Source organism: Meleagris gallopavo, chromosome 23, assembly GCF_000146605.3.
Source record: "Meleagris gallopavo isolate NT-WF06-2002-E0010 breed Aviagen turkey brand Nicholas breeding stock chromosome 23, Turkey_5.1, whole genome shotgun sequence".
Lineage (NCBI taxonomy): Eukaryota > Metazoa > Chordata > Aves > Galliformes > Phasianidae > Meleagris > Meleagris gallopavo.
In genome coordinates, this window is record NC_015033.2 from 2,747,099 (window position 1) to 2,759,542 (window position 12,444).

At 40.3% G+C, this 12,444-nt stretch overlaps 1 protein-coding gene across 1 annotated transcript; it reads left to right on the forward strand.

The window, feature by feature from the left end:
• Positions 1-11,854, forward strand: SDF4 (stromal cell derived factor 4). The gene is made up of 7 exons (XM_010722781.2): positions 1-129; positions 1,475-1,821; positions 6,720-6,856; positions 7,065-7,178; positions 9,500-9,658; positions 10,606-10,781; positions 11,611-11,854. The coding sequence occupies exons 2-7, from the start codon at positions 1,514-1,516 to the stop codon at positions 11,785-11,787; spliced, it is 1,071 nt and encodes a 356-aa protein (XP_010721083.1). The 5' UTR covers positions 1-129; positions 1,475-1,513; the 3' UTR covers positions 11,788-11,854.
• The last annotated feature ends 590 nt before the right edge of the window (positions 11,855-12,444 follow it).

Consider the following 12,444-nt stretch of genomic DNA (forward strand, 5'->3'; position numbering starts at 1 on the left):
CCCGGTCGCCTCTCTGTGGCTGTAACCTCCTGAGGGGGGTGGGGGGAACGGGCCGGGGGTTTGCTTGTATGTTTTTGCTGTGCTGGAGGGAGACGGGCCGGGCATGAGGAGCCGTCGCATCCCGTGCAGGTACCGGAGCTGTGGGACGGGGCGATTGGGAGGGTGGCGAGGCTGCAGAGGACCACTCTGTCACGGTGCTGAGGGCAGTGTTAGGGCAGCGCCCTCCTCCTGAGGAGATTTAACGGTCGCCGCTCAGGGCGCGAGTCCTGGCCTTCCTCCGGCTCTGCCCCGCGGGTCTGTGTCCGTGTGAGGGCTGTAGGGTTTATTCCCTGTCTCCGAGGCCTTCGGACTCGTACGTGGCAGCGATTTTCCCTCAGCGGCAGGCAGGTGGCGGGAGGCGTGTCTGCCCCGTGCTGCTGCTCTGCGGCCGCTTGTCGCTGTGCTCCTATAAAAAGCCTTTCTTCCGTTCTCTCTTTCTGTAGAGATCGTGATGCTGAGGCCGTCGTGCTCTGAGCTGCCTCTGCGTTGTAGCTCTCAGATCAGCTCCTCCAGAGTACCTGAGGGTTGGTGCTCCTAGCAGTGAGGCCATTAGCAATCCAAAGTCCTCTGATAGAGATTACGACCGTGCGGGCTGAAATCTGATGCAGTTCAGTTTCTTGTTGTATATATTTCCTTTGTCAGAGCTTTATGATCACGGAATCTTAGAATGGTTTGGGTTGGAAACGACCCCTAAAACCTATCCATTTTTCAACCCCTGCCCCCACCAGGTCAGTCTGCCCAGGGCCCCGGTGTGAGCCCAGTGCTCTCCCCAGAGAGTCTATTCTTTCAATATATTTGTTCATCTTCTGCTGTTGTGAGGCCCCATCTGGAGGACTGTGTCCAGGTCTGGAGTCCCCAGTACAAGAAAGACAGCGGTTTGAAAGGGACCAGAGGAGAGCCACGAAGATCAGAGGGCTGGAGTACCTCTCCTATGAAGAGGAGGCTGAGGGAGCTAGGCTTGTTCAACCTGGAGAAAAGAAGGTTGCAGGGTGACCTCATTGCAGCCTTTCAATACCTAAAGGGAGCCTACAAACAAAGAGTTTCAACTCTTTGAAAGGGTAGATAATAGCAGGACAAGGATAAAGTGGTTTGAAGTTGAAGGAGGGAAGATTGAGGTTGGATGTCGGGGGAAGTTGTTTACAGAGAGAGTGCTGAGGTGCTGGAACAGCTGCCCAGAGAGGCTGTGGATGCCCCGTCCATCCCTGGAGGTGTTCAAGGCCAGGTTGGATGGGGCCCTGGGCAGCCTGGGCTGCTCTGAAATGTGGAGGTTGGTGGCCCTGCGTGTGGCAGGGGGTTGGAGATTCGTGATCCCTGAGGTCCCTTCCAACCCTGGCCATTCTGTGATTCTGTGTGCTCTTCTGAGCTTGGGGAGAAGCTTCATTAATGACATGATGCAGTTTTTAACTTGCGTGTGTTTTTTCCTTTTTGTTTTTAGATTATTTAATCAGCCAATATTTTGAAGAAAAGGAAAACAATGATGTCAAGGCAGGCCTTTCTCTGCAGCTTGGGATCTCTGTATTTGTCCCTTCTGTTTGTATTTCTTTTGATGGATGTTTATGCAAGGCCTGCAAATAATTCGGCCCTCAAAGAGAAGCCAGCTGACAGTAAGGATGAGAATGAGATCTTGCCTCCAGATCACCTGAATGGGGTCAAAATGGAGATGGATGGACATCTCAACAAAGAATTTCATCAAGAAGTTTTTCTGGGAAAAGAGATGGAAGAGTTTGAGGAAGACTCAGAACCCAGGAAAAACAGGAAGAAGCTCATGGTCATATTTTCCAAGTAAGCTTCAGAGTAAAACTTGTAAATTTCTCTATACTATTTAAAAAATGTAATGGTGAGTGAGGGAGGCATTATTCTGTGAGCAGTGTGTTTGTAGGTAGTAACCTGCTTGTATAAAGCATCTGTAGGAGTGAGAATGTCAACGTTGGGAGTTGTAAGCAGTATTCATTCAGGATTGGTGCTGTGACCTAGTGAAATTTATGAATAAATGTATTGTTTCTTTGTGAAAATATCTGCATAGTCACTTTAAATGAGAAAAGTAGTATTATTTTTTCCTAGTTTCTTAGTAAATAATGTATTACATCTGTAATGTAGACTAATGAATTAGTAAGGAAGAGTTTGTAAATGGTAGGATGCCTGTGCAATGACTCGAGAAAGGATTTTGTGCCAACAATAATACATTGCATTGCTCTGCTGTAAGTTTGGAGTGACGGTATTTGTCTTTCCAAGAAACTATTGTGTGCAATGAGCCCAGCTTTCCTGGGAGTGGCTGGGTACCTACCTGCAGATGGGAAGTAGTGAATGAGTGCCTTGTGTGCAAAAAAAAGCAGAGCTAAGCTTTTGCTTTACCTGTTAAACTGTCTTTGTGTCAGCCCATGAGTTCTTGCACTGGTACCTTTCCAATTCTCCTCCCCATCTCACCTGGGGGGAGTGAGCAAGCAGGTGTGCAGTGCTGAGCTGCTGCCAGGTTGAACCACAGCACCACTAGATGGCAGAGCTAGCTTTATTTTCCATTGAGGATTATTTTTATAACAGATTACCCTGGTAACGTTGATGCAGTGATGTTTGTATACTTGAGATGAAATGAGAAGACTCAGCAGAACTTTTTTTTTCTGTAACCTTTTTATTAGCAGAGGAAAAAGGGACCAATCAACACTGCTTTTGAAGTTTTTATTCTTTTTAACTTGTGCTCTCGTGAATAAAAACAATCAAAGCAAGTGGGACAACCAGGCTGCCGTGTCTATTTGCAGTTCTTTTACTATGTGGTTTGATGTTCAGACCTCTGGCTTTATTGTTAGGATATATACAAATGTAAATAGCAAGATTGTGGTGAGAAGCTTTCAGTTTCTTTACTGCCTTACGTTTATTGGAAACATTCAGGTGGTGGTTAGTAATATGGCATTCACAATTACAACCTATGTTCATTTCGGTGTGTGTGTGTGTGTTACAAAGTCAGTTGTTTTTGGAAGTTTAAAGCAATTGGATTTCAGGTTGACTTAATTCATGTACTTGAAATTGCATTTTGTCAGATAATTAGAAATGCATAGATACATTGTGAGGAATTTGGTTTTGTAGATGTTCTCTTCAAAGCTGAGTGAAGAAAAATGCATTTGGGAAAAGCTGGTGAGTCACAGGTGTACAGGTGCTGTGGAAATGTTTTATTTCAAGGCTTAAAGAAAACCTCCACTTGTTTTTAGTTAATGAAAGCTTTGATAGTGGTGTGCCAGTGTGAGAGAAGGTACTCAATTCAAAGCATTAAGTCTTATCTAATAGGATTACTGAAAATAAAGGCAAAACATGGAAGAAAAGCTTCCCAAACGTTTTTCAAGCTCTTACATGTTACTGGGAAGAGCAAGAGCATTTCATAATTCTGCATTTCAATTTCAGAAGTCACTGTTTACTGGGAGGGCAAGCCTTAGTTGTTTGCACAAGTGACTTGTTACAAGTGAGTGCATATTTGCACATAGCCCTGTGGAGCTAGGGCATGGTGCAATCTGAGGTGCATCTTGTAGTCTTTATTCCCTGCCAAGGGCAGGTGTTTGGTACCTTCAGGCAAAGCAGGTGTGTGAGAGGGTCTTAAGTGACATGAGGAAGGGGAAGGAAAGCTGAAGTCTCTACTTAAATGAGCTGGAAATCTATAAATAATTTTCTTGCAGCTTGGCATACGTAGGTGAGCCTTTATGGGAGGAAAGGAAGAAGAGGAAGGATGTTGAAAGCAATTGAATCTATTTATGGTGATGTTGATTTCACTAAGTCACTGAGTTCACTAAGCAACCTGATCTAGTGTCTGATATAGTGGTTGACGACCTCACTCATAGCAGCAGGGGTGGATCTGGGTGATTTTGAGGTTGCTTTCAATCTAAGCTGTTCACTGACTCTGTGAAATCAACAGCATTGGGTTCTGGAATTCAGTTTGGTGAGCCTTGGTTTTAAGGGCAAGTTATCTTGTAAATTGAGTCACATCTCCTCTGTACTAATTCAAGTTCATAATTTCAAACTGATAAATTCATGAGTTTTGTTTGGTAGTGTAATATGCGTGGCTTTTCAGTCAGTGTCTTTGGTGATGGAGTTGCTTTGAGTTTGGAAGATGAGTGCCCTCCTATGATTTGCATTTTGCTGATGTTTTCAGTGCCTTACAGCTCCAGTTTTGTGGTTTGTAAACAGAAATCTTGGTGTTAGCTGATTGCCTTGTCTTGATGGTAATAGGTGAGGTCAGAGGTTTAAATACACCTTCTTGTTAACTGCTACCACATACAGACACATTTTTTTCCTTTATTTAATGTTAATGGATGTATCTTTTAGGCTGTGCATGCTGGTTCTGCCATTCCACATCCCTCTTTCCCATGCTCCCTTGCCTAGTTCCAAGTTTGTCTCATAGCATGATAGAGTTTACATTTCTAATGGGAGTGTTCTAAGCTGTCTTGTTTTAGATATCTTCTGTTTTGGTTAAGGTGCTGTATTGTTCAGTTAGAAAAGAGTATTTTGTGCTTTTGAAAGGCTTTAAATAATGTGTTTTCCTAACAAAATTAAAAGTACAAATCAGGCAATACACATCTGATTACTTTTCTGTATCTCTTATGATTTAAGTAACACTTCCCTTTGACTTCCAGTTTTTAAAATCATTTTCTGGGTCAATTTTTCATTATTTGGATGCAGCAGAAACCAACTGTAAAGCAGCCTATACTTGGTGATCAAGGCATGTCTTTTCTTTAGCTCTGCAGGTGAGCTGTTGCCTCGCTCCCCTCATGTTGCATTGTTGTCACTGGGGAACCTGAAAGCATGAATCTGCACATCTGAGTGGCCAGCTGTTTATTAATGAAACTTTCAGAGCTTTTGACAGGTCACCACGGAAGTCTCATTTTCAATGGCTTGTGCTTGAGAAATGGGACACAAGCGTTTAACAGCTGTTCTTTGTACCAAAAGAAGGGCTTTGTAGAAACCTTCTTATCTGCCAGATCAGGAAATAGTGCAAGACAGCCCAAGGTTCCTGCAGTCTTGAGATGGTGCTTTCAATCAGAGATCTACTGCTCATTCTTCTACAGGAAGCGTGATCAAGTTATGTTTTCTGGCTCTGATTTGTACTGTGCTAGCAGAACAATGGTGTACTTCCATGAGAACAGCATTAAATGGGATGTTTTTTTTGTTTTTTTTTTTACCTTCTTACTTACAATGTGGAAGCAGCAACTTCGAGAGCTTTGATCTGAAAAAACTACAACATAAAGCACTGAGGTGGAAAATGCTTTGTTTTCCCTTCTCATTAGTTAGCACCTATTCTGTATCAAAACCCCCATTGTTCACCTGGCGGGTGCAAGATGACACAAGTGGAACATGACCATTGATCTTGCTGTTGTTTGGTGAAAAGTTGCTGAGTCTGTGTCTAAATAGGTCGAGATGTGTTTACAATATTTAAAAAAGTGATAATGTGTTTCAGAAGATCGGATGCTAAGGTTGTTATTTATCTTAAACCTTTAACATTTAGGTGACATTTAAATGCATTCATATTTAATAGCTTGAGTTTCAGTGATAAAGCTTCAAATAGCGTTAAGATTAGTTCAATTTAAAGAAAAAAACAACTTAGCAGCCTTTATCTGTTTGAATCAGAGTGGTTTTGTTTTGCTTTAAATAGAATCTTGCCTTTTAAATGTTACTGATTTCAGTTTTAAACATTACCTTTTTTGTAATTAAATAATCATATGCTTAAAAAAAAAAACCCCGAGGTGGCAGGATATTGTCTTTGTTCAACTGTTATTTTTATGTTCTCTTTAACGAAATAAGTATTAATGGCATTGCTCGTGTGGCAGTCTGTCTGTCTTGGTACTTTAGTACCTGGAGAAGAACAATGGATTGTCAGATTGGACACATCTTTTATTCATCTCACTGACTAAATTGTCAGCATGAGTGCTTCTCAACAGGTGTAGCAGTGTTGCTCAATAGCACTGTACAGGTGCGTATTTTAATGGAGCAAAGTGAGCCTGCTAGCACTAAAATCATGGGAACAAATCTATGTGCAAAGCTTTTGCAGTGTGCCCGTTTAAGAATTAAAGCATATTACCTGTGGTGTGTTACCAGAGATCAAGGGGTCATCAAGGCAACTTGATTTTTGTTTTCCCTCACTTATAAGGTCTACAAAGTGTGAAATTCTTAAGTCCTTGCACCAAGAATTGCACCTTACCTTTTCATTATTTTTAATGGTTGCAGAAAATAGGATGTGATCGAGGCAGACATGTAAAGGCAACTTATCTGTAAGCTTCAGAGACCTTGGAAAAACAAGGAGAAAAGGATTTGGAAAGATAAATTGAGAGGGAGTTACTGGTTTGGGAGATTTTTAGGGTAGAAATCTGTCACAGTAGTCAAAGTCTGCAAGAGGTGGCAGTTGCCAATTCTGAACCAGTAGGGTATCATCAGTATTTGTAGTTCCCTCTAAAAATGTACTCAAAAATGTAGTATGAAAATGAGTTAGGTTACAGCAAAGTGAAACATGGTAGAATGTTTTGGAACTAGGTAGTCGCTAGCTGTACCTGCTTGTAGAAAGATGGATGTGAAAAACAAGGGAGCTTTCTCTTGTGTGCTTTTCTCCTGTAAGCCCAAAGTCTGTCCAGTCTTCTGCATTAATCCTATATGTAATCCCTTCAATTTAAAAAAAATAGAAGTAAATCTTGTTTGCTGTTCTTTCACAGAGTGGATATAGATAATGATAAAAAGATAAGTGCTAAAGAGATGCAGCGCTGGATCATGGAGAAGACAGATGAACATTTCCAGGAAGCTGTGGAAGAGAATAAAATGCATTTTCGAGCTGTGGACCCTGATGGTGATGGTAAGATAAGTATTTCCTCTGCCTCTGACATAAGTAGATTATTTTCACAAGGCTTCTCTGCTGTGAGGAAACAGGAAAATGAATCAGGTGGTAGTTCTCATGCTACTGTTCATAAAGTTTATTGTGATGGTCTTGTTAAGAAATGAGACCCTAAGTTCCCATTTTTGAGTGTACTAAGTCATGTCTGAGGTATGGTTTTCTCTCACAGGTCATGTTTCCTGGGATGAATATAAAATCAAATTTTTGGCAAGTAAAGGACTTAATGAGAAAGAGATTGCAGAGAAGATCAAAAACAATGAAGAGCTGAAAATAGATGAAGAAAGTAAGTGGAGTCTGATGGAGTGTGGTTTGTTGTTTTAATTCTGTTCTTTTACTTTCCTAGAGCCTGAGTGTCAGAACTGTTCTTAATGCAAGACTAATATTTTGGTTGTTCTGCAGCCTGCTAAAGACGAATGTGTAAGGCATAAGGCAGAAATGCTAGAACTGTTTCTAAATCAAATCTGTACTCCCAGCACTCCTGATCCGAATATTTAACACTGAAAAGTTGGTTCCTTATTTGCTACTTCCTATTTGAGCAGTTCCAGGTATCTGTGTTTAATGGTCTGCTGAAGTTTGTTAGCCTGTGTTATCTGTGGAGCATTGCATTGTTACCTGGAGTACCAGCTTCCCTGTGGCTTCAGCTGACAAGTAGCTGGAAATACCTGATTTCTGCTCTAAAACTGAGGAGGAGTATGTGTGCAGAAATAGTAGGTATCTATGTATGTCAGATGGTGTTCTGTTCAAATAGGTACTGCAAAGGATTCTAGAAGTTAATAGCAGGAGGTTACCTAACAATTGTTTCGTGTTTCATTTAATTTCTCTACTGAGAGATTTTTCAGATTAGTGAGATTTATCATTTCTTCCTTACTGCTTTTGAAACTTTCATTTGAATCTGACTTGTTACAAACATGGCAATGCTTGAGATTAACCTACCCACATCTAAAAGTATTCAAATTTATTGTTAAGTAAAACATTGAGCCTTAGCCTTTCCTTGCGGGAATTAGTCATTTAAAAATGGGTTTTATTTTCCACTTATCAAAAAGCAACTAAAATGCAAATGGGCCTTTGAGTCCTGTGGCAGGGAAAACACCTGTGCAGCATGTCCTATGGCAGTGTGGTTAATAGCTACAGTTTACAAGAATGCTCATCAGATAAAAGATTTACTGAATGTGGGAACTATGTATATAATTTTTCTACCTGGGTAACAAGCCTTATTTGGGAAAACTAAATTAACTCTATTGCTTGCTGAAGATGATAGGCAAAACTTATTTTTGTTCTCTAGTGTGAAAGTACTTTTAATGTCTGTACAACAGAAAATAACAGCATGGGAATCAAGGCATGGTCTGAGTGTTAGGCAGAAGCTGACGACGGTCTCTGGCACGTTACAGTTTAGAAGTCGGGTCAAATCTGGGGACACAGCTTGATTTAACTTACACAGATAATCGTGGTTTCAGCTGATCAGGGACAGTTGAATTTCATTAAGGACTTGAAAAGGGAGAGGCTGTCTTATGACTTCTAATGTTTCATAATCTGATTATCCAGTGCTGACTGGTCTTATTGAAATAACTAAATCTTTCCATTTACAGACTGACTTTGAGATTCATATTAGGAGTCCAAAGAATTTCCTCACTCTTCACATTAAAGAAAAACACCACGTACTGAAGGCTTAACTTGTAATTGCAACTATCATTTCAAAAGAAGTGTAGATGCTGCCTTGCCTCTTCTTTCTATTCTAACTCATGCAACCAAAAACATGCTGGAGATATCAAAGACAGCTTATTAAATTAAATATATGTATGTTATGCAGTGACTGTGGTCCTTCAGAGCTTCTTTACAACTTGTGAAATGCTAGTGCTTCATTTTTCATGTTTGTTAGTACATCTTACAGATATGGTGTGCCACAGACTGTATTTTTTTTTCCAATGTGTCATTTAGAAAATGCCTACACCAGAGAAAGAATGCTCTGCACAGGTATTGTTTTCCTGTTTGGTTACGTTCAGGACCACGGCTGCATGCAATGTTTGCGCTGTGTGCTGCAGGGTGGCTTTTCATCAAGTCACTGTGTGGTTTTAGTGGAAACTCGTGTTTAAATCATGAACCTCATTTGAATTTAGGAAAATTTCACTTAAAAATGCTTGTTAGCATGATGTAAGGTGAAATAGGTGGAGTTGTAAAACAATTACTGGTGCTGATGTGTTTATTTGTATGTGGGTGCTTAGACTTATGTTTGTTCTTTGTAGCAGAAATATTTATCTTCATTTTACTAAGAACCAAAACTCGTGCTTTTTGATACAGAGCAGACAGGGCAGCCAACAGAAGTAATGAGTGCTTATATCCTGAATTAACTGGAAACCAAATGTATTTCCTGGTGCTTTGTATAACATCTGTATTTCTTAAGAGTTACCCTCTTAAATCTCTCATAGTTCCAACAATTCAAATACTTAGGCTGAAGTACAGGACACTGTTTCAGTTTTCCGTGGAAGTTGAGATATGAAGTAACTGGTTCATGGGTCATTCTAGTTTAAACAATAATTAATAGATGACAAAATATTTTAAAAACTGTGAATAGGTTAAACGTATGGTTTAATCTTCTTAAATCTCTAGCACAGGAAGTTTTGGATAACCTGAAGGATCGGTGGTACCAAGCTGACAACCCACCTCCTGATATGTTATTGAACGAAGAAGAGTTCTTATCCTTTCTTCATCCAGAGCACAGCAGGGGAATGTTGAAGTTTATGGTCAAAGAAATCATCCGAGATTTGGGTACGCCATTTTAATAGATGTTTTCTTGGGAAGTGTTGTTAAATCACTGTAGTGTCATGGCTCAGTCTGGAATTTTGGCACGTGTTGTTTACTCTGCTCTATACATACACCGTTAGCATAAATGCTGGCATCTCTGTAGGGTTGTCTGTATATTATTCAAGACTAGATTTATCCTCTGCTTGTTAAAAAGCAGCACGGCATTATATACTACAAAGGTATTCTTAGTGCTTCTTACAGTGCAGCTCAGCTGACACCACTTCACACTACAGTGCTGCTGCTTTGTAGGGTCTCTGTAGCAATAGAAGAAAGCAGCTGTTGAATATTAAAATATTGTAAAATATTGATGTGAATGCTCTGTGAGGAGGCAATACTTGCTTTATGTTTCTGCAGCATAGCAACCATGTAAGAATTCTGATATATGCTGCTGAAAGTGGAAATACATGGTTGAGGTTATCACTGATATTTCCACTAGTATTTTTTCTATGGAGTCAATAGTTAGACGTACTTGGGGGGAAAAAAAAAGTGAACTCCCCTACTTGACGAGTAGTTGATTTGGTAAAGATGGAGTTTTACTTGAATTCTGATAGGAGGCTGGATACAGCTGTCAAACACTTTATGCTGCATCAGATTAATTAAAAATAAATAAATAAAAATGAACAGCAACTATAAAATCAATCCCCAGCCTACTAGATGGTATCTTTCAGACACGGTTGAGTACTTTGTTTTTTTGCATACTGACAGGTTCCAAAACACTGTGTGGGTGCCATAGTAGAGCTTTCTGATAACCAAAGTTACAAAAGGTAGCCAGTTCTTCCGTGGCATAGTCAGGATTGTGGACTGTGGAAACCAGACCAACTGTACTAGTGACATCACTAATGTGAAGTAATATCTCATTTCTAATAGACATTAAACAGGTAAGTTTCAGTTACTGTGTATTTCTGTTGTAGATCAAGATGGAGATAAGAAACTTACCCTTTCAGAGTTCATTTCATTACCTGTTGGTACTGTAGAGAACCAGCAAGCTCAAGACATTGATGATGATTGGGTAAAAGACAGAAGGAAGGAATTTGAGGAAGTCATTGATGCTAACCATGATGGTATTGTCACAATGGAGGAGTTGGAGGTAAGTCTCCATCAAACAGTTCTAGTGTTCTTAAAATCAGCAGGTGTTTTTTAAATACAGGACTGAGACTGCTTTAGAGATCACAGAATCACAGAATTACCAGAGTTGGAAGGGACCTCAAGGATCACGAATCTCCAAACCTCCCTGCCACATGCAGGGCCACCAACCTCCACATTTAACACCAGCCCAGGCTGCCCAGGGCCCCATCCAACCTGGCCTTGAACACCTCCAGGGATGGACGGGGCATCCACAGCCTCTCTGGGCAGCTGTTCCAGCACCTCACCACACTCATAGGAAAGAACTTAGAGATCATGAAGTCCAGAAATATTTGAACTAGCAGTCTACCAAAACTTGGGCTGTAGTACTGTTCGGTGGTGCTTGGAGGAAGGATGTTGTAATGCTTTTTCTTGGAGGAGGAGGACTTTTCCTAGCATTGCTATTCTTCATAGGTATGCTTTTAGGGTGTGTTTTCTTTGTAATGTAGATGCTTGTATGGATATGTAGTGCATGAAAACAAGCCGAGGATTTCGTTTAATGGGACAATGAGTCATACTTACAAAACAAGTAACTGGCAATGTGTTCATTTAAAAAAAAAAGTATCAAAAGTAAAATGAAGCAGCCCTGGGGCCTCATAGACTAGAGAATAGCAGTGATCTCGAGTCTTTCAGGGTGTTTTTCTTACCTGAAAATTATGTTTTTAAGTCTGGATTCTAGTTCATGGCGTCTTTACACTTGTATGTAGATGTAGGGATTTTTTTCAAATAATTCTGAAGAATCTACCAGAAGACAGACATGTTTGTAGTGATTGCTGATAATTTTCTTGTTCTAGGAATATATGGATCCTATGAATGAATACAATGCTCTAAATGAAGCGAAGCAAATGATAGCGGTGGCAGATGAAAATCAAAACCATCACTTAGAGCTGGAGGAGATCCTGAAATACAGCGAATACTTCACAGGCAGCAAGCTTATGGACTATGCACGTAACGTCCATGAGGAGTTCTGACCTTGCTCACTTTTCCAGAGCTCTGAAGCACTTTCCTGCTTTTGAAAAACAGAAAAAAAAAAAAAAATCAACACTCACAAAGTTTCCTTGCTGCTATCTGTGTTATATGCGTACTGTGTTGTACTAAAAAAACCTTCCGTCCATATAGAAGATCTACAGCTTTTGTTGCCTTTGGTATGTAAAATGAAAAACCAAGTCCAAAAATAATGAGGCAGGTACTGGACTGCTTGAGTTCACTCTGTTTTATACAGTTAATCCAGCTGAAGTTCCAGCTGCTTTTGGCTAATTGCGTTTGATGGAGGCATTTAAATATTTAACTTGTTGCCCTCATAGCTGCTGATCGATGGGAAATCACCAATAAACACTGAAAGATGTTGGCTTTTGTAAAGGGGACTATGGTTCAGATAAGTGTTCTAACCTCATAGGATATCCATTCATGGACTGATTGAGAATACTTCTGTTTTGCTCAGCAAATCATCTGTTTGTATTTTGTTTATGGTCATATCCATTTCAAAGTTTTGTGGTTTGTTTTTTTTTAATTAAGAAAATCAGTAAATTGTATCAGGATGCTACTGCCTGGGCTGTTCTTGCTATGTGTGTTTTCTCCAGTCACGCTCAGTTCTTTTTTTCCTGTTCCTTGATTTGTGTAGTCAATAC